This window comes from Delphinapterus leucas, chromosome 13 (genome assembly GCF_059928025.1).
Source record: "Delphinapterus leucas isolate spDelLeu-1000000601 "Yukka" chromosome 13, BTC_Dleu_Yukka2, whole genome shotgun sequence".
NCBI lineage: Eukaryota > Metazoa > Chordata > Mammalia > Artiodactyla > Monodontidae > Delphinapterus > Delphinapterus leucas.
In genome coordinates, this window is record NC_143141.1 from 60,381,728 (window position 1) to 60,401,820 (window position 20,093).

The following is a 20,093-nucleotide window of genomic DNA, read 5'->3' on the forward strand; positions in this document are numbered from 1 at the left end:
CAAGCCCAGGTAACCAGAGGCAAGATGTAGGGTGCGTGGGCTGGGCATGGTGGTGTTAAGGTGCAACCCTGAGGGTCTGAGCGGGCGTCCACGATGAGGACTCCAGAGCTAACATCGGCTCTTCAACCACTCAGAACTACGGGGACGTCCTGTGCATGAGAAATTTCACCGACTGCATCTGCTGAGAAAACACTGGGTTCTGAGTTGAACTTTGGTTATTCTTTTTTAAGCCCTCAAAGGCTTGTGCACGTTGAGAAGTAGAATGGTGTACAGGGGAGAAGATGTGGGATTTCAAGTTAGAAGACTTGCATCCACACTGGGGCTCTCTCTGGCCTCACTGTGATCTTGAACTCTTTCACTTTGGGCTTCCATATACTCGGGCCTTTCCCTGTTAGACCCTCCCTCCCAAAACCCAGGAAGAGGGGACCGGGCTTTCCATTGACTTTTCTGTCTCCCCACTTTCCATATATTTATTTCTTGCTCAAAGAAAGACGCTGAGGGCTTCCCTGGTGGCGCAGTGGTTGAGTCCGCCTGCTGATGCAGGGGACTCGGGTTTGCGCCCCGGTCCAGGAAGATCCCACATGCCGCGGAGTGGCTGGGCCCGTGAGCCTGTGCCTGTGCTCCGCAACGGGAGAGGCCACAGCAGTGAGAGGCCCGCGTACCGCAAAAAAAAAAAAGAAAGGCTCTGAGAAAGGCAAGTGTGCATTACCACGTGGTGGGCAGTGGTGATGATGGCCAGGCCCAACCCTGCACAGAGGCAAAGCTGACCTGAGTGGAGGCTGCCCAGAGCACCCTGGAGTGGCTGACATCCCACCGTTAGGACATGAGTCCTCTGGGTAAAGGCTTTGTATAGAAGAAGCGAGTGTGTGTTAAAATTTTAACCTTGTTAGTCCCTCCTGTCTTTTGTTAGGACATGGATGTGGAGGGCCAAGGATGCAGACGGGAACCATGGGAGCAGGGCCTGAACACACACTGTGCCAGCCTCAGTGTTTGCATGGAGACTTCACTCCTTCATCACACGCTGCCCCCGCCCCCAAACAGACACCAAAGACAAAACTGAAGACGAGAAAGGCAGCCCAGGAAAATGCGGCTTGAGAAGAGCCCTTGCCATGAAATGTCCTTTTATTAATTGATTTTTTTTTTCTTACAAAAATAAACATTTTAATGAACAAGAAGTACAAAAGCTTCTGGATATACAAACTCCAGGAGCAGGGAGAGGCTGCTTTTGGCTGCTTTGCGGCTTTCACTGAAAGCAAATGAGGCAGAAAGGCCCCGGCCCCACCCCTGCCCCAGGTCCTGGCTCAAACTGCTACCTGCCCCTCAACCCCATGACCTGGCTCATACCTCGCGTGCTCCTGGGCTGGCCGGTCAGCGCCCCTGTCGGGCCCAGAGGCGGCCTCCCCAGGTACAGAATCACCCATCTCTCGGAGCATCCCTTCAAGTCTCCAGTCTGGAGCTTGGCTAAGAGAACACTCTGTGACTGACTGTCCCCACGCGGCCCCCGCCGGGCCATGGCACAGGCAGCAGCAACGGCAGCAGGGTCTCTGGCTACATTCTCACGCTACGAACACAGTGATGGGGCTGCCCACAGAACTGTCCCAGTGAGGGGCAGAGCCCCCAGTGGCGAGACCGTCCTGAGCTGAGCCTCGCTGTCAGCCCAGAGGGTGAGAGGGGCAGTCAGCCCTCCGTGATTCCTGCCCTGGAGCCAGCAGTCCCACACCTAGACTGGTAAACTCACATTTTAACATGTGGCATTATTGCACGTTGTCCTGGTCACCTCGGTCTGTCGGGGATGTCAGCCTTGTCTGCAGGGGTGCCCAGGTGACATGCAGTGCTACCAGTGCAAGTCACAGGCAAGCCCAGCTGGCAGGGATGGTCAGCTGAGCCCACAGACAGGTCAGCCAGAGGCCCTCACATATGTGGCCTTGCTGGGATCAGGGACCACGTGGCTCCATCCTGTCTTGAAAAAGACTAGTTGCCGACCTGGGGGCAGAGGTAAGAGGTAACAGGACTGGATGATTCGCTCCCTGGATGCAGGGCCACTCTCCTCATAACGCAACTGCCCTGAGGACACTTGTCTTCTCACCATCGCTGGCTTCTGATGGGGGACCGCTACCTGTCAATCTCTTCCGGGGAGTCCAGTCACCTCCCTCAGGATGTCCTTTCCCACTGGCTCACCTGTCCAAGTGGTCTGGTTGGTGACCACAAAGGCCTGGCACTGGGCATGGCTCTCACAGATGTCCACAGCCTCGGCCAGGTTGAACACTGAAAGCAGGCAGCTTCCGTGGTGGTAGGATGGCCAGCAGCGGTAGTCTTCCTGGGGGATGGTACTGCCTGGGAGGTGCTGGTACTCTGTGGGTTGGGGATGGAGCTCAGATGAGAACTCTCTGTGCCCAGGGGTAAGGGCTGGGGTCGCTTTCTTTTAAGGGCTGTGAGCCACATTTCCTAGGTGAGGGCTGAAATCCAGCCCAGTCCTCCTAGCATGGAGATGAAAGCAGCTACCACTGTGAAACTGGGATGACCACACAGGAAAGGCAAAGCTCAGGTTTACTTTTTGGGAGACACACGTCTCCCATATATAAGGGCACACAACTCGTTCAGGCTACACGTGACGGCGGGCACAGGCATGGGATAAGTGCACACACAGAGCCATCGGCTGACCAGGAAGGTCGCTGAGCTCAGAACATTTTAGACATTTAAAGCTGGGCTTCTCAAACTTCAGTGTGCATGTGACTCTCCAGGGAATCTTGTTAAAATGCAGATTCTGATTCAGAAGGTCTGGGGTGGGGCTTGGGAACTGGCATTGCCAACCAGCTTCTGGTGCTGCTGGTTGGCAGACCACACTTTGAGTGGCAAAGAGTTTAGAGCTGCCCTTTGGTCCCATTTCCTCCTGGCCTTGGGGAGAGAGGCTAGGCCAGTTCCTCAGACAGGGGGTCAGTCATGGAGTTTTTGAAGTTCAGAGGCGTGCAAATGAATGTAAAACACAAAAAATGACCATTTGGGAATCCACACCTTGAGTATTTGGGGCAGAGGCTGGAGGAAGAATGTGAAATCTCCCCATTTCACAGAAAGAGCCCCACAGAAGCCTCTGAAATCTCCTCAATCCAGAAGCTGCCTAGCCGCAGGCCTCCTGTTCCCACGAGTCTTTCCCGCTGCCTGGGGAGCCCCAGCTCTGGATTGATAATGCAGAAGCCCTGGGCCTCCAGCCACCCCACCCTCCTGCCTCCGTCTTCTACCAGGGACTAGACCAAAGTCCAGGGCTGGCTGTGATTTATAGCCCCATAAACAGCGTCCTCAGGGACACAGCCAGCCATTGTTCACCTCGTTAAACTTTATTTACAGGGCTAACGAGGGCTCCCCCACCCTTAAGACTGGCCAGAGCTCCTTGAATACAGAGGCTGCCCATCCCTCGCCCCCCTGCCAACCATGCTAAACCCCAGGGCCTCAGCAGGAGAGATCACAGCCCACAGGCCGTGGCTAGAATTCTCTCTCTGCCCTGGAGCTTCTTAACTGGTTTCAGTGTGGAGCCCCTTCTCCACCTCCAGCCACCCTCCCAGCCCCAGAAGGGCGAGGAAGGAAAGAGTAGCAAACATATATTGTGTTCAAGCTGTGTAACAGGAAACGAGTTAACTGCTGTCACATTTCACCTGCCATTTAATCCCCATAAGAATTCTTAGGCAGGTAATACTGAACCCAATTCACTGATGAGGAAAGTGAGGCTCAAGGTGTAAGTTAACTTGCTCAGAGTCACGCAGTCAGTACACAGTGGGGTTTGCAGCCACCCAGAGAAGGGGTGTCAGCGCCCACCCCCCAGTTCAAGGCACAATTATAGTTGTTGTAGCTCAGTCGAAGTGAAAGGTAAACAGCGGTCTCTGCAACACTCCATGTGAGTCTCAGAGGGAGGATGAGCCACTTCCCCGATTAGGGGAATCACCCACCCTCGCACCTGTTCCCCACCTCCCCAGCCCCTGGATCCTCGCCGGGGCCACTCACCGGCTCTGCCGCCCTCCGTGGAGTTCTGCAGATACTGCCCGCTCCGGTACAGGTGCAGCACCTTCTCCAGCTGGGCCAGGGTCTCATCCACCCCCCAGGTGAGCTCTCCTGCAGAGTGCACGGTGCTGTAAGAGGGTACCTGGGCTCCTACTTCTCCCTGAGGTAGGCAGCCAGCTGCCTTTTCCCCTCCCTCTGGAGCCTGGGCCCCGATGACTGGAGGACTGGGCACTGAGTTTGCCACAGAATGCCACTTTGGGAAATGATGTTTCTGGGCCATGGGCTGCCCTGGGTCATTCTTATGCCCATGCTTGCTGGGGGTGGGAGAGGGTGACGGGAGGCAGGTGGGCACTGGAGAGCTTACCTGTGGCGTTGACAATGCTGTCCAAGAGAGGCCGTAGTGAGGGTGGGGCACTATGGGGCAGGAGGTATGTGAAGAAAAACCTGGGGCAGAGAGAAATCAGGGGCTTAGTGCTTCAGCCTTTGGGGACATATCCTTCTTCTATCCCAACTTGGGACAGAACCCCAATCAGGCCAGGGAGCCTGCCCTGTCAGGCTAACCAACTGGGCCTATACCCCCAGAAGTGTGCCAAAGAGTCTTCAGACTCAGGGTCGGGGTCTGGGCACATGCTAAGGCCACAGATAACTTCATACCAAACTGAAATCTGAGGTCTTGTTTTCCCCACCCGTCCCAGGGACCTTCCCACCCCTCAGCCCCGCATTATCGCCCGGCTGACCCGTGTCAGAGCAGCCCCATGGCTTGGCCCTATGAGGAGCTTCCAGAGGTGAAGGGCCAGGGGAGGAAGGGGCAGGGCCTGTCCCACCAGCCCTAGGCTCTGAGTCTGACACTATTTTAAGAAGCCTCCAGCTGCCACCCCCAACCCAGATTCTCCTTGGGGCTGACTATTTTTAGCCTCATGGTCAGGAGCCTGAATGTTCCCTTCTTGAAGGGGTGGAGGCCTTCCCCCGCCCCTGCTACTCCGCTGGTCACGGCTGCGTCTCCCAGCCTGGCTGGCCTCCTGGACCCCATGCTGGCTCCCTTCCTGCGAGCCCCCACCCCCACCCCGGGCTCCCGCTCCCTCGCCGCTGGCCTTCCTGAGTGGAGATGGAAGTCACCTGTAGGCATTGTAGAGGTTGCGTTTCTCATTCATGGCCTCACACCAGCCCTGGGCTGAGCAGGGCAGGGTGAAATTCCTGGCTGGGAACTCGAGTGTGCAGTCAGCGCTGTCTGTGCACGGTGTCTCCTCCACGCGGGCGTCATCCAGATCCGTCACCTTCAGTTCCCCATCCACCAGCACGAACTGTCGGGGGCGGAAGTCCAGCAGAGTGACCGAGCCCAGCGGGGAGTGGGCCAGGTGGTGGAGGAGGCGGCCCAGGCTCAGGCAGATCTGAGGGGCAAACACCAGGCTGCTCACGGCTTCTCTCCTGGGAGGGCGCCTGGGGGCTCCCCGCTTTGGTGCTCTGGACTGAGCTTGGGGGTTTGCCTTTTTCTTCAAGGCTCTGGAGCTCACTAAGGACTGAGGCCTGGGGCCTTACTGAGCAAGCCAGCGATTTTCTGTTACTCCCGGTGGGCCTGACCCTGAGGGTAACATGGAATAAGCGGGAAATGGGCAGTCTGGGCATAGTGCATATTCTCCCTGAAGCTGCAACTTCGGTGTGCTTTCTGTGCAGTGTATGCAAATAGAGGGAGGGTCAAGATGACCTTAAGCTCTTTTCTAGTCCTAGGACACTGGCCCTCCTGCAGCCAGGCTGAGAGTATGCCTGAGTGTGTGTGTCAGGGCGGCAGGAGCACAAAAACCTCAGGATCCTCTTTGCCTCGTTTCTTTTTTTAACCTTTTGGCCGATGGCCGAGTCAGCTTTGCTCCATCCTTCCCTCCCTCTCCCTCAACTGAGGAGGAGTTGAAGCTGCTCTGGAGGGCTGGCCTTCTAAGGGAGAACCATCCCAGCAAGGAGCCCGGGGCCCTGGCCCTCTTCCCTGCTCACTCGGAAGCGATCCTCCCAGGAAGTCTGCAGCAGCTGGATCATTTCCACAGGGGCGCCCAGCTCCGTGATGGTGGTCAGGGTGTCCGGGATGTCCTCGCTGTCCTGGTAGCAGTAGCCATAGAGCTGGAAGAGGCCCAGGCGGGTCATGAGGTCACAGGATGGGGGTGGGGACAAGGAAGGGCTGGGTTTTCACATGCCCCCCACCCTCCCATCCCTAGGTCTCTGCTTCAGCTTGGGCCAGAAGAGAATAGCAACGTTGCCTGGGAAGCCTGCCCTCTGTCCCAGCAGCCAGAGTTCCTACTGATTCCATCAGCCCCTTACCTCTGGCCACTCAGGTAAATGGGCAGGTCTGGCCACCTTGTGTTAACCATGTGCCAGGCACTGTGCTAAATGTTTTACAAGCAGAACTCAATTCTTAGAATAACCTTAAAAGGGCATAGTAGGTACTATTAGTGTCTCCAATTCACATGTAAGGAAACCAACTCAGAGAGGTTAAGTTACCTCCCCAAGGCCACACAGCTAAGAATTGCAGGAGCTAGGATTCAAATTTATGTTACTCTGATTCCACAGCCTTGTTCTTTCCATGAGTACCATTTGCTAATCGCCCAGCCAACAAATGGATGTTATACCTCCTCCCCTGCTCTAATCCTTGTCTTTGCTTCATCATTTTCACTTTCTGGCACCTTCATTTTTCCTCTGCTCTGGTCTTTCTGGAGGAAAAGCAATCTCCCTTGGGATTGGTAACAAGTGTCGATCAGAACAAAAAGTATCCAAGGGGCATATCATTGGGCGTCCTCTGCATAGCTGGTGGGCAGGGCGGGGTGGGGTGGGGTCACTCATATCAACTGGGGGAGTAGTAAGAGTGGTTCCTGGGGAAGGTCAGTTCTTTGAGGGCAGGGTCACAAGGGCCGGCCCGCTCCATGTGATCTGGGGGAGGGGCTCCATACAGCTCAGCTGGCCAGGGGCTTCTGGGAAGCACAGCCTGACTCTGTCACTGACACCTCAACCAGCATCCACAGAGATCTCTGCTTCTCCCAGTCTCTCTCACCATGCTGCATATCAGCTAAGGATCAGCCGGTGCTCAAAACAACCAGCACCCTGTAGGGAGGAGGAACACAAAGGCTGAGTTGTCTGGGCCAGAGTGGGAAGAGGGGAGGGCTGCACGATGGGGGGTGCCGGTGAGGTGAGGCGGTGGGGGAGTCAAGCCCCTGGGCTAGATGTCCCTGCACACCGTCACCCTTCACACCCTTCCCAGCTCCACTCCAGGTCCTTATATGCTCCCTTCCATCCCAGGAGTGCCCTTGCAGCTCCCCGTCCCTGGAGTCAGCTACCTCAGTCCTGCTGGCACGAGGGAAGGCATGTCTCGGTGTCGCTTTCAGATCACTAGGGCTGCAGCTTGGGGGGGGGTCAGGGGGAAATCCCCGGGGCCCCCTTCTTCCCTCTCTCTCTACCCTCCCCACCCCATATCAGCCCAGGGAGACCCCAGACCCCAGTAGGGCAGAGGTAGGGGTGAGGTAAAAGGAGCAGCCCTGGAGCCTGGTTCTCATTTTCTTGCCCAGAGTCTGAGCCTTTGTGGGAAACTTCTGAAGGTTATTAAACACCCGGAGGTCGTTAAATGCGCTGTTAACGAGGTATTAATCAACACCCCTCAGGAAAAAATAAAAAGACACCATTAACTCCCCCCCCACCCCAGGAAGCGTGAGGCTGAGCATTTCAGTTGAATCTTTTGTTCCTTTGGGAGAAGAAATATACTCTAGCAGGGCCAGAATCAGGGCCCAAGTAGGCCTGGGGCCCCATCTGAGGCCTGAGGCCCTGGGAACGACAGTGATGCAGGGGAGGGAAGACCCTTGTGCCCTTTGACCCTGGGCTATAGAGGCATCTATCATGTGAGGGAGTGGTGTGTGTGTGTGTGGATGTGAGAGTGAGAGAGAGAGAGAGAGAGAGAGAGAGAGAGAGAGAGAAAGAGAGAAAGAGAGAAAGAGAGAGAGGTGGGTTGGGGAGGGGTCACAAAGATGGATGGAGAGATCTCGCCCAGGCAGTCCCCGGACTGAGCAAGCTCTGAGAAGGGCCCAGTGGGACATGCTATCCTGGCCCTTTTCTATTAGAACCAGCACCAACTTCGGGGCTGCCAGAGAGGCGGAGGGGGCCTCGGGGAGCGGGAAACACTCTCTGGCTCCTCCCCGGTTCAGCAAACAGTCGAACAGTTTTGAAATTTTAAATGATTAAGATGTATTAAAACAACATTATTTCTAGTTCCCTGCACACCAGAACTGGAGCCTCCTGAGCAGGAAGTCCCCCAGGCAGGCTTACCTGGAGCAGAGGTGGCATTGCTGAAGAAGCCAGAGGGATACTGGCCTGGGGGTTGGGGGACGAATGTAGGAGACCCAATACCAAGGCAGTCCCGAAATTCACACTAAGGTACCTCTACCTCCCCGTAATGGTAGCTTTTCACCTCTCGCCTGACAGAAAGGACCTGGCACCCTCTCCATCTTGTAACACTTCTGTCCTAGGGCAACTAACCCCAGTCTCTGACCCTGTAAGAGTAACACAGCCAACCCAGTTTCGGTCTAGAGAGAGAATGAGTGAAAACTATTCAGTTGTAATTTTTTTTTTCCTTTGGCACCTTCAGCATTGGGCTGGGGGCCTGACATATGCGTGAGGGTGGTTAGCTGGATGTTCGTCTTGAAGTTTGGGTGGGGTAAGAGAGGGCGGGAGAAGTTCCTTAAGAGACAGGAAAGCGCATCAAACCTCAAATCCCTCCTAAGGGAGGGGGGTGGGGTCTTGAGTCAATTAACTAACACTTAATATCCTGCTAACACACTCAAGACCTTCTCCACTGCCTCAGAATCTGGCCTACACCCCAGGTTTCCAAAAGGTTCCCAGGAGCTCCTGGGAAGCAAAGAGAACAAGATCCTCCCAGTTAGAAGGGCCACGTGACCAACTGCTCACTCCCTGTAGCTCCAGTGTCAGCCGTGCAACAGTTGGCTGACACTGGAGCATAACCACCCATAACTGTTGGCTCTGCCTGACCTTCTGCAACCAGTTCAGGGCCCAGGACCCAGTCAACGTGTGTCTGACCAGGGCTGGAGTAGCCCAGGGAGACTGGGAGCCAGCAGTAGTATAAACAGCTCTCCGGCTTCTCCTATTCTGCCAGGCCCACCCAGATCTGGTGTCCATCTCACTCCTGAGGAAAGGAGGGAGGGATTCCTGGGTTTCTGACCAGTTCTGCTGGGCGCAGAAAGGTTAATTTGAGTGGGCTAGGAGGTGGAGGTGCGGGCAACATTCCTCAGCTGGGGAGTCTGAACAAACCCTATGCTCACCGGGCCAAAAGCAGCCAGGGATTCCCCTCTCACTCCGCTCAGACATGTGCTAAGGGAATGGTTCATCTAATCCTAGGGCTGACTCAAGGACCGTGGAGAGCTGGGGGAGAGAAGGAAGTGGGTGTGTTAGGGCAGTGCTGGGACTATGAGAGGCCCACTCTCTTAGTCTAGCCTGGAGGGAACAAGGTTGGGTCTCATCTTTCCCCTCTGTCCCCCAGTGAACGGGAGAGACAGAGTCCCATTTAGTAGGAACCTGGGCATCTGGTCTTCTCAATCTTCCAGCCTCTTGGCCACATTTGCTCAGATAATGTGACATGCAGACCCTCAGGTCCTCAGCCTGTCCCCCGAGCATTGAGCTAGGACCCCGAGGCTTCCTCAATACTTCCAAAGCCTACTTTGAGGCCAGGGTCTCTTCTGGGAAGGGCCATGCATTTTCTGGCCTACTATCCAATCCCCTCCAGTCCTTTCAGCAGCTTCTGGGTGGGGTACGGGATATTCTCTGGGAATCAAGCCTGGTCTTTTTCTAGCTCTTCCCAACCCCATTGCAGTTCCACCCCAACTTCAAAGCCAGACAAGTCACTGTCTGGAAGTTGAGAGAAGTGGGGTTCAGATTCCATCAAGAAAGGGGACCCTATCACTGTAGTTGGGACCCTGACTCAGGGATGACCTCTGTTCATTGTTTTGGCTGGGGTCCCTTCCCCAGTGCTCAACACCCCAGCTCCAGCCAGAAGCAGGGTCCTAAGCCCGAATGGACCCCCACCCCTACCCCGAGTTTGGGGACCCTCTGTCCTGTCTTCAAGAGACACGGTTTGGAAGCTGAGAAACCCGGGAGTCTCTCCGTAACGGGACGCCCACCCAAGCAGGGTGGTGTAACGGGAAGCTGCCATGGTCCGGGCTCTGCCCCTAGCTTAACCTGGGCAGTCATCAGGGCTCCGCTTCTTTATCTATTAAGGCCAAGGCTTCTCTTCCAGCCCGAGTGGTCGGGCACTGGCACGTCCAGCCAGCACCCTTATCCCTGCACCCGCCCCCTCGTACCTGCAGCACGTTGGGGTGCCGCAGCCGCTCCAGCAGCACCATCTCCTTGAGCAGCTTGTGGGCCGCCAGCCGATAGCAGCCCCTCCGCGCCCCGAACTCGCGCACACAGCTGCCCAGATCGTGGCCGCTGAAGTCCACCGCCTTGAGCGCCACCGCGACGCCGCCGGGCAGGCGGACCCGGTACACGGCCTTGGTGTAGCCGGAGCCCACGTACTGTGCGCCGGACACGTTGCGGAGCGCAGCGCAGCCCAGGCGCGGGCCCGGGCCGGAGGATCCCGGGCCGGGGGAGCCCGGGCCAGGAGCCGGGGGCCAGCCCGGAGCGCCGTCGGGCAGGGGACGGGCCCGCGGGGGGCGGGGACGCTGCAGGCCCGGGCCGCCCGGAGCTAGGTCCATCAGGCGCCTCCGCTCCGGCCGGCCGGCCCCGGGACCGGGGCCCCCGCGGGAATAGCGCTGCACCTCCTCGTAGCGCGCTCGGATCTGCCGGGCCAGCTCCCCGCGGCCCCCGCGACGGCCCGGGCCCGGGTCTGGCGAGGGCCCGGGGGACTGGCCTGGCCGCGGAGGCTCCGAGCCCGGTGCGAAGAGCACGTTGAGGACCGAGCCCAGCAGGAAGGAGGCGCAGAAACCCGCGGCCACCGCGGCCCGCCGGCGCCGCATCGCTCCCCTCCCCCCGGCCGGCCGGCCCCGCGCGGCTCCCCGGCCGCGGCCCCGGGAGGCTCAGGCTCCGAAGCGGCTACGCTCTGCGCCCCGCGGGTCCCCTGCCCAGCCCGCGCGCATGGCCCCGGCGGCCCCGACCCCGGCCCCTCGCGGGCTGCACATCGGCCTGACACTTGCCTCCCTCCCGCCCTGCCCCCGCCGCTTATAAGGCCCTGAGCCGCCCCCCGCCCCCGCCCCCGCCCCCTCCGCCTCCGCCTCCCAGCTCCCGGCCAGGGCCCATCCTCGGCGCCGCCCCCTTCGGCTGCCCGGCCCGGCCTTCCCCGCTGACTGACAGCGGGACCTCCTCCCGCGGCCGTCCGGGCCTGGGAAGCGGCGCGGAGGCGGTTCTGGCCCTGCCCAGCCCGCGGCCCCCGAGCTCCGGCCGGCGAGAAAGGGAGGGGGCGGCAGCGGCCCCGGGACGCGCGGGGGCTCGGGCCCAGCGCAAGGGCGGATAATGGGGTCGGGGCGGCCGGATAACGGGACCGAGAGGCGGCTAACGGAGCCGGCCGGGCAGGGTGGGGGGGAAGATGAAGGGGCGAGGCCAGCGGGTAACGGGTTCTGGAGGGGACGAGCAGCTGGGTCTGGGGTGCTGAGGATCCGCGTGGTCCCAGAGCGCCCTCCCGGGTACCCGGGGCCTTGGGGCGGGCTGGGCGCAGGGAAGGAGCGTGGGTCCCGCCTCCCGCGAGTGGGACTGCGGGTGGCGGCTCCTGGCTCAGTCCCGGATTCGGGGGCGGGGGATGGGGAGGCGGCGCTGAGGGAGGGGCTGGCACCTGCGAGCGCGGGTGGGACGGGAACTCTGGGATCAGAAGAAAAATCTTGAGGTTTTCGGAGATGCCCTCTTCAACCTCCTCTACCAAGTTTTCTGATTTTCTTTGTCCCCGAAGCACCAGGTGGAACCGCTGCCCCGGGATCCCCGCAGTCAGACGCGGTTAGCAGCGGATCACGAACCATATTCGTGCTAGTAATTTACAAAGAGTGCCTTTGTACCCACGGACGTGCGTGGTCCAGATTGTCTCTGGAGTGTGTGCATTAGTGTATCTGAAGGGGCTACTGTGTCCGAGGAAGGGAGTGTATACCGCGTGTGTAAGTAGGTGCTGACTCCACCAGAACTTCTGGCCCCTCCTCCTCCCTCCCTGATTGCATCATTAGTGCTAATTGAGGAGCTTTCACACGCCAGTGCATTAGTTGTTTGGAGTGAGCTCCCCCCTCCTGGGAGAGATAAGCCGCTGCCCCTCCCCCTCCCAGCCCTCCACTTCCCCACCGCCCAGGAACTGTCCACCTAGATCCTCCCACCTTCCTTGGCACCTTCCTGCCTCCTGGTCCTCTACAGGTTAATCTCTTTCCGCCCCGCAGTGTCAGAGATCGGCTGGAGAGGAGTCAGGGAGGAGGTGGAGGGCTTAGAAAATCTTTCCTCCAGGAGGCTGAAGAGGTTCTGGCCTTGCGACAGAAAGCACAGTCTCTGTGATGAGAGAGGGGACAGGAATCTCTGGCCGGTTCTTTTGGACCTGGAAGAGCAGAGGACAGCACTGAATTCTTGATCTCCAGCCTGTGATCCCACTGATGAAGGGACAACCAATCCTGACTCCTGGGGTCCCCTAAGACTCGGAGAGCTGGGGCCTAGTCTAACTTAGAAAACGTGAGAGGGCTGAGAGAAGCCACGATTCTCCTGAGGACCTTGGGTTTGGTGGAGTTTGGGTCTGGTCCTGTTTAGCTGCTCTGCCCTGCCCTGGCCCTTGGCTGCTCGGTGTAGGGGGGAGGCTCTGAGCAGATGCCCTCCCCAGCCCTCACACCAGATGTCTTTGGTCTAATTAACTGTGCTGGGAAAACCAACCTGGGTTTGTAAACAGAGCTACTGGCTAAAGTCAACAGGGAGCAGCAGCAAACAGCAAACATTCCCCTCACACAGCTACAGTCCAATCCAGCCGCCTGGGGAAGAGGGGAGCCTGGTTGATCATGGGGCCCCCCTGGCCGACAGCTGAGTCAGGGAAAGCCTCTCTACCTCTGTGACCCTAATATGGCCATTTCCTTACCAGTTCCAGGGCTCCTTTGCTGGGGAGGAATGGGGATTCTGGGAAGACAGAGTTGCCATTTCAAGATAGGCTCTGCCCCCCTTCCAGAGATCTCTTGGTATCTATTAGCCAAACCTCCTGATCCCCAAGGAAGCCATTGTGGGGGGAATATTCCTTAACGAGCTTTCTCTGGGGCCTGCTCTGCTCTAGGGTCTTGGAGGAGCCTCCTAGGTAGGACTTGGCATTGAGAATCTATAACTCGGAGTTGGTGAATATAACATGAACATTGTTGAGTTCGTTACACGTCGTGTAGGTATTATAATAACATGTTCTGAAATTAGATAATTGTTCCTGTAATATCTTTGCCAAGCTTCAGTGTTTCTGTTATGGTTTGAAAGTTCAATGCACACAGGGCCTGAGAAACAGGCCTGAGTGTACATACATACAATGCACACACATGAGCCCACGGAACAGTGGCCTCACACACAGGAACAAAGGCATTTCAGACCTCGTTCTCACACTCACTCTGTCTCCCTTGCCAGCTCTCAGACATACAGACATATACAATCTTTGATGGAAATAGGTTTTTGGACTCTGAAAAAAAGGGATTGAACTTTTTGAACAGATTAGAGTTTCTGAATTGGCAGTTTCTTGAGTTCTTAACCAAATTGTGCTTGTTTGCTTTTCCTTCTTCTTCTTCATTTTTTTTTTTTTTTTTTGCCACCCAAGGAGTGGAATCATCATTTCAAAGAACTGAAAAAGACACAGAACTCTGGCTGAGGATCCAGATCTACCGTCTGCCCATCCGCCCTGTCTCGAAGACCTGGCAAGGCCAGTAGCCTCTTTATTGTCTGCCTTTTCCCTCCAGCCTGGGTCTCAAAGACCTCTTTTGGAGTATCATTCTCCTGCTCGGCAACCTGGAGGGTAAATTGAACTGGGCCTTCAGGCCTTTGTGAGCTGGCCCCAGCCCTCCACCTGGCCCAGTTATCCCCTTTTCATTTCCCTGCACAGAACCAGACTCCCCCAGCCTGCCGCCTGCACTAGCTCCTGACTTGCAGCCATCATTAGTGTTTTCCCCTGTGGCCCTCCCGGTTCCCTTTCCTGAAATGCCCCCTTGTAGCCTTTCTGTGTCATCTTTGCTAGCTGGTTTTTCAGGGTCTCCCAGAAAATAGTGAATTACAGACATTGCTTCTCCAACCGGGATACAGGGGTCCCTGGGACCTTGAAGGTCTATTCTTAAGAGTTTTTGTGGATTTATTTTCTTTAAAAGGAAATGTACGAAATACATTTCTCAGGTCTTGGAAACCTTGATGTAGAGCAAAGAGCTTTGGGATTTGGAGTCAAAGACACCTGGGTTCAAATTTCATTATTCGAGTTACTTTGGGTGAGTTAGTTAACTTCTCTGGGTATTTGTTGTCTTATGCAGAAAATGGGAGACGATAGTAGTGCCTACGCCGTAAGGCTGTTGAGTGAATGAAATGCAAAGACATAAAAAGTGCTTGGCACAAGCTAAGCCCTCAATATGGGTAATCTGTAGCTAGTATTAATGATGATATTAAACAAATAAACATCTGTGACAACATGTTAGACAGCTAACCATAACTCTGCCTAGAGGCAAAAATGACTTTACCTACTCTCCTTCCTGGTTCCCACTGGTGAAAGCTCTCAGCTTCCTGGGCTCTCTCTGTGTCTGGAATTTTCACTTTTTCCTGAATCAGTAAACCAGTGGTGGATCAGAAGAGGCCTCGTTGCCTCCCCCAGCCCGTGGTGAGCTGCACAGGGGAGACTATGAATCAAGGCCTGATTCTTGGTGCCACGGTGACCAAGCACAGGGAAGGCCTTGGTCTGTCCTCCCTGGGGCAAGGAGCTGGGGGAGGGGATGGGCTCTGAAAAGGAAGGGGGGAGGGAAAGGGGTGGAGCCGGCAGCCTGCGCCCCCACCCCCCCTTCCCTCAGGTAGGAAGTGAAGCTGACGTTTCCAAAATATAAAAAACAGATGAGGAGGGTCAGGTTTCCTACACACTGGAGAGCGGGAGCCCCAAGGCAGAGTCCCCAAGAAATGATCAGAGACAGAGATGGGGGGCAGAGAGAGAAAGAGAGAGGAGAGGAGAGAAGAGAGACAAAGATGCAGAAACATGGAGAGAGAGAAAAACGCCCCTGAATCCTGAGGGTAGTCAGACAAAGACAGAGACAGAAAGCCGTGGCTCAGGAAAGATCTTTCCACCCGTTTCTGGAAAAGAGCTTAGTTCCTCTCTGTGGGTCTCAAGTTGGGAACGTGAGCCATTTTGGCGCCATGACCCTGGCTGAGGGTGAGGCTCTCCAGGACCCCAGAAACAAAGAGGCCCTCTGGGCTCAGAGCTCTCCCTGCCCGGGCTGGTCTCTGTCTGTCTGGGCCTCCAGATCTGTGGTCCAGAGTCTCCCTCCCGGAGCCAGCCTCACTCTTCCCCCCTCCTCCCTCCTGCTTAGCTTCACCTACCAGCCCAGAGAGATGCTCTGTGACAGCTTCTCTTTCTCTCCCCTTCCTGGATGTCTGGGATGTGTGTCCTCTTCCTTCACTGGTTCCTTTGATTGGAGGAGCTGGGGGCATGGGGCTGAGGACAGAGAAGGCTGAGAGGTACCTGTTTAGAGCCATTACCTAGGGGAAGGAGGGAGGCGGCTGCCTTGGCGTTGGACCCAGGCCAGGGGAGGGCTAAACCCTAGGGTCTCTGTTCCCTGGGCAGATGGAGAAGCAGGTAGAGGGATGAAGAGTTGGCCACTGGATCAATGGGTGATGGGTGGACTCTGGTGGCAGGGGGTGGTAGAGAGGAGGCCTTTGCCTTTGTCCAGAGGCCTTTGCAGGGGAGAGGGATAGGAATGGGAGCATAGGGGCCAGGTGATCCGATCTAACAATTCACACCTTCTCTGACCAAGCCAAATGTGCCCTGAGTCAATGGGGCAACTTTTCTCCCAGGCCATAGTCAAATAGAAAGAACCAGTTCTTTTCGAGCAGCCTCAGGGCTGTGGTTTGGAAAGGAGAGAAAAAAGAAGAAGAAAGAGGGGCTGTTGAGTTTGTGCATCTGGTCTTGGACCTCCAGAAGGCTGACAATTCTCTCCCTCTTCCCCAGCTGCCCCGGGAGGCTGGCCTGGACCCAGGACCAGAAAGAAGACTGTTCCTTACAGTTAAAGAGGCCTTGGCCCTGCCTCTGCCCTGAGGAGTTTACCGTGTAATTGGGAAGATTTGCCGTCAGCTGTTAGGGACAGAGGGAACTGTGCAGGGTCTGGGGCAGGTAAGAGCTGGCCCCTACCTGGAGCCCTGATGGAGAGTTATCATGTACTGAACACCTGCTGTGCGCCAGGAACCGTCTAACCTCTTGACACGTACTGTGAGGTCAGTATTACTACACCCATTTTATAGATGGGGGAATTGAGGTTCATGAGATTAGGGAATCTGTCGAATGTCACACAAATCTTAAGTGGCAGAGCAGACTACCATGAAATCAGGAAGCAGCAACTCAGACCCCGCTTCGGGTCTTCTCTCAGCTCTTTGTTGGTTGGGGAAGAAAAGAAAAGTTCCTGTCAAAAGGAGCAGCAGAGGCAAATAAGTGCCACCAGTGGGAACCAAGATGGAAGCGCGTTACGGTGATTTTTGCCTCCAAGCAACAAAGTTTGGTCATAAAGATTTGCTATTTTATTGTTCTTATTTATTCTAATGATAGAGTATACTCATTAAATGCCTTTCATCATCATTTAACCCACTTAATACCTCTCAGAGATAAATACTATTATTATCTCCAATTTTCAAGATGAGAAAATTGATGTATAGAGCAGTTAGATAACTTGCAGCAGAGCTGGGATTTGGACACAGATGCTGATGGCAGAGCTGTACTCTTGCATCTTCCGTCCTGTGTCTGTTGTTTAGTTCATGATCTGGGCTGGGCGAATTTCAGCTATAAAAATCCCAAGGTCAGTCTTTCCAAGCTCAGTGCTGCAAACTTGCTTCAAAGATGGGTGTCTGATGATGTTTGAGCCTTTAAAGGACAGAGGCAAGTCCTGATGGGCTCACAGGGCAGTGGGGAGAGAAGGAGGGAGACACTGAAAGAGGTACACACACCCCCCTCCCAGGGAGAGCCAGACTCAGGAGCTGAGACTAAACTCCTATGAAGTGTTTTTTCAGGGACCCCAGCAGACTCTGTAAATCATTCTCCCCTTCCCCTTCCCTGCAGAGGAGATGGTTTACAAAGGGTTAACGAGACTCTGGGTGTCTGCATGGAATTAAAATAATTAGTTGAAAAATTCCAAAAAGCACCAAAAGGAAGTAAAAATTACACAAAATCCCTCCATTAAAAGAGATTATATATCATAAGATACGAAAGCCACCTTGCCTGCCCCTCCAACCCCACCTGCAGAGGTAACCACTGTGAAGGATGCTGCGTGCAAAGACGCCCTAAGATGCCCCACGCACTCATCACCTCCTTCCCCCCACAGGCTTCCCTTGGTGACTGTTTCATTTCTGCACCGGCAGGCTCCAAGACACCTCAGTCTCTTTGATGCTTCCAAACCCAAATTTAAATCCTGTGCTTAAAAAAAAAAAGTCTCTTGGATTTGCCCCTTTATTTCCTCACAGCCTTCCTCCCCAGTCTAGGCTCTTCCTCACACATCTGGTCTGTTGACTGTGTCCCCTCGATGTTCTCCTCCCATCTCAAAGCCTGTACGGGCACCAGGTACATCTGCCAAAAACACTGCTTCCAACACATCATTTTTCTGTTCTAAAATTGTTGATGGTTCCCCATGATTTGGAGGATAATTTAGCTTGGCATTTAGAGTCAGTTGCAACCTACCTCTCCTATTCTTGTTTCCACGAGTACTTCCTGATGCTGTGTTGCAGCCTGACTGGTTGCTTCACCCATCTTAGGGCATTCTCTGCTTCTCCTGCCTGACGACATCCTTTCCCCACCTATCCAAATCTTGCCCATCCTTCAAGGCCCACCCCAAGACTTTCTTTTTCCAGAAAGCTTTCCCTGACTGTTTTAGTTCACGTCCATTGCTCATTCCCCAAATGTCTGACCACAGGGAAGCTGTACATCATGGTTCAGAGTCCCCTTGTTGGGAGAGACCTTGGGTATGATCATCAAATAGTAGTTCTCAGCCTGGACGCCAAAGGTCTTCAGGAGTCTGTAAACGTATTGGGGAAGGGGGAGCTATTGTCAATATTCCAGAAAACCTATAGGAAATATTTCATGGTAAGTTTGCCCAGTCAAGGGAAACATTGACTTTCTTTGCTTGTGGCCAGGATTATGTCGTGCCTTGGGTCTCTTGTGCTGATGAGTGACACTGTTTTTTTATTAAGAAAAATGGGGGGGGGGAATTATGTTATGGAAATGTACTCTGGTAGGCAGACTCTTTAAAAAATCTGGGGTTTGTGGGGTAGCAGGATGGATAAAAGGAATCCTTGATGGTGAAAAAGTTGGAATCACTGATCCTGACCATCTCCTGACTAAAGTAGGACTCTTCCCTGACATTGGGATAGCCCAGTCACCCCTAACCCCCAGCCCTGTGATGGACAAGCTCACTTTCTTATAGGTAGCCAAGACATTATTTGATCGTAGTAAATCTAAACTGTCTTCCTCAGGACAGCTCTTCAAATATCTGAAGATAACTTAAAACTGTCATTGGCTTCTAGTTTCCTATAGGCCAAAGACAAACCTTCTTTCATGTTTTCTGAGGCCCCACATGCTATAGCCTTGCCCACCTCTCCCACTTTCACCTGCACTGTGCCCTTCCTGCCTGTCTCTGCTGAGGCCCGTTGACCCTCCCCTGCTCCTCATTTGCACCTTGCTCTCTATCCCCATTTACGGTGCCCTCTGCTCAGAACACCCTTATCTCCCCTCTTTGCCGAGTTACTCCGCTCATCCTTAGAGCTCAGGTCTTAAGACACCTGCTCAAAGAAGCTTTCCCTGACCACCCCCAGTATGGATTCTTGTTCCCCGTGTACCTGTCTATTGCAACACTCATCGCAGTTGTCATTTCTCTCACTTGTGTCACTCGATTGAAATCGGTCTACTCTGGACTGTGTACTCCGTGAAAGCAGGGCCTTGTTATATTTCTTCTTCTGGCATATCCCCATCACCTAGCATGGTGCCATGGTCTATAGGCAATTAGTTAAATATTGATTAATATTGTTATTTTTTTATTGCACATGGCTGTTAGAAACAGTAAATGTATGCAAAAGCATTTTGTAAGCTCCAAAGCAGGGCCTATAATAATTTTAGGACTGATTACTTTTTTTTTTTTTTTTTTGCGGTATGCGGGCCTCTCACTGTCGTGGCCTCTCCCGTTGCGGAGCACAGGCTCCGGATGCGCAGGCTCAGCGGCCATGGCTCACAGGCCCAGCCGCTCCACAGCATGTGGGATCCTCCCAGACCGGGGCACAAACCCGTGTCCCCTGCATCGGCAGGCGGACTCTCAACCACTGCGCCACCAGGGAAGCCCAAGGACTGATTACTATTACTGTTTCTTCAACTACACTTTAGTCTCCTAGATGGACCTAGAAGTATAATCCCCATGCCTTCCTTCCCTGAGCCTCCTTTAGCTTGATAACGAATGACCTAGCATATAAACTGAGCCTTCCCCCCACTTCTTTCTCTTTTAATTGGCTGTTGAATTAAAAAGTAATCTGACTAAATGAAGCGCCCTCTAAACGTTCAATCTCCCCCTTCCTCTCATTCCTTTCCCCCCTTTCAATTCTACGTTTATTGGTCGCCTACTCTGTGTTAGACATCAAGCAAATAACCAGGGACACAAACATGAATGATGAGTCTCTGTCCTGAGGTATTTCTTGAAATCTTCTTTGTGTAAGAGGGTCTCCTGGCCCTCTCCCAGATCATGCTCGCCTGATTACTTAGTTGTTTGATAATGCTCCTCCCAAAATGTGGCCCTAGGACCTTTGCACTTGCTGTTCCCTCTGCCTGGAAAGCTCTTCTCAGGAGGGAAAGCTCTTCCCTCCTGTGGCTCCTTCTCTGTATATTCAAGCCTTGGCTCAAATGTCATCCCATCAGACAGGCCTCCTCCGCCCACTCTCTACCACAT

General features: G+C 54.8%; 1 protein-coding gene across 1 annotated transcript; it reads right to left on the reverse strand.

The window, feature by feature from the left end:
- Positions 1-710: 710 nt before the first annotated feature.
- PKDCC (protein kinase domain containing, cytoplasmic) lies at positions 711-11,142 on the reverse strand. Its single transcript, XM_022573977.2, has 7 exons — positions 10,329-11,142; positions 5,974-6,096; positions 5,107-5,378; positions 4,355-4,434; positions 3,994-4,101; positions 2,179-2,352; positions 711-1,983 (listed from the first exon to the last, which is right to left on the reverse strand). The coding sequence occupies exons 1-7, from the start codon at positions 10,980-10,982 to the stop codon at positions 1,898-1,900; spliced, it is 1,497 nt and encodes a 498-aa protein (XP_022429685.1). The 5' UTR covers positions 10,983-11,142; the 3' UTR covers positions 711-1,897.
- Between the last annotated feature and the right edge of the window lie 8,951 nt (positions 11,143-20,093).

Bases quoted from the DNA above. Each gene is read 5' to 3' on its own strand.
- PKDCC (XM_022573977.2), bottom strand. From the start codon at position 10,982: ATGCGGCGCCGGCGGGCCGCGGTGGCCGCGGGTTTCTGCGCCTCCTTC. The intron at 6,097-10,328 runs GTACGAGGGGGC...GGCCTCTTCCAG, and splicing joins GGCACCCCAACGTGCTGCAG to CTCTATGGCTACTGCTACCA. The intron at 1,984-2,178 runs GTGAGCCAGTGG...CTCTGCCCCCAG, and splicing joins CAACCAGACCACTTGGACAG to GTCGGCAACTAGTCTTTTTC.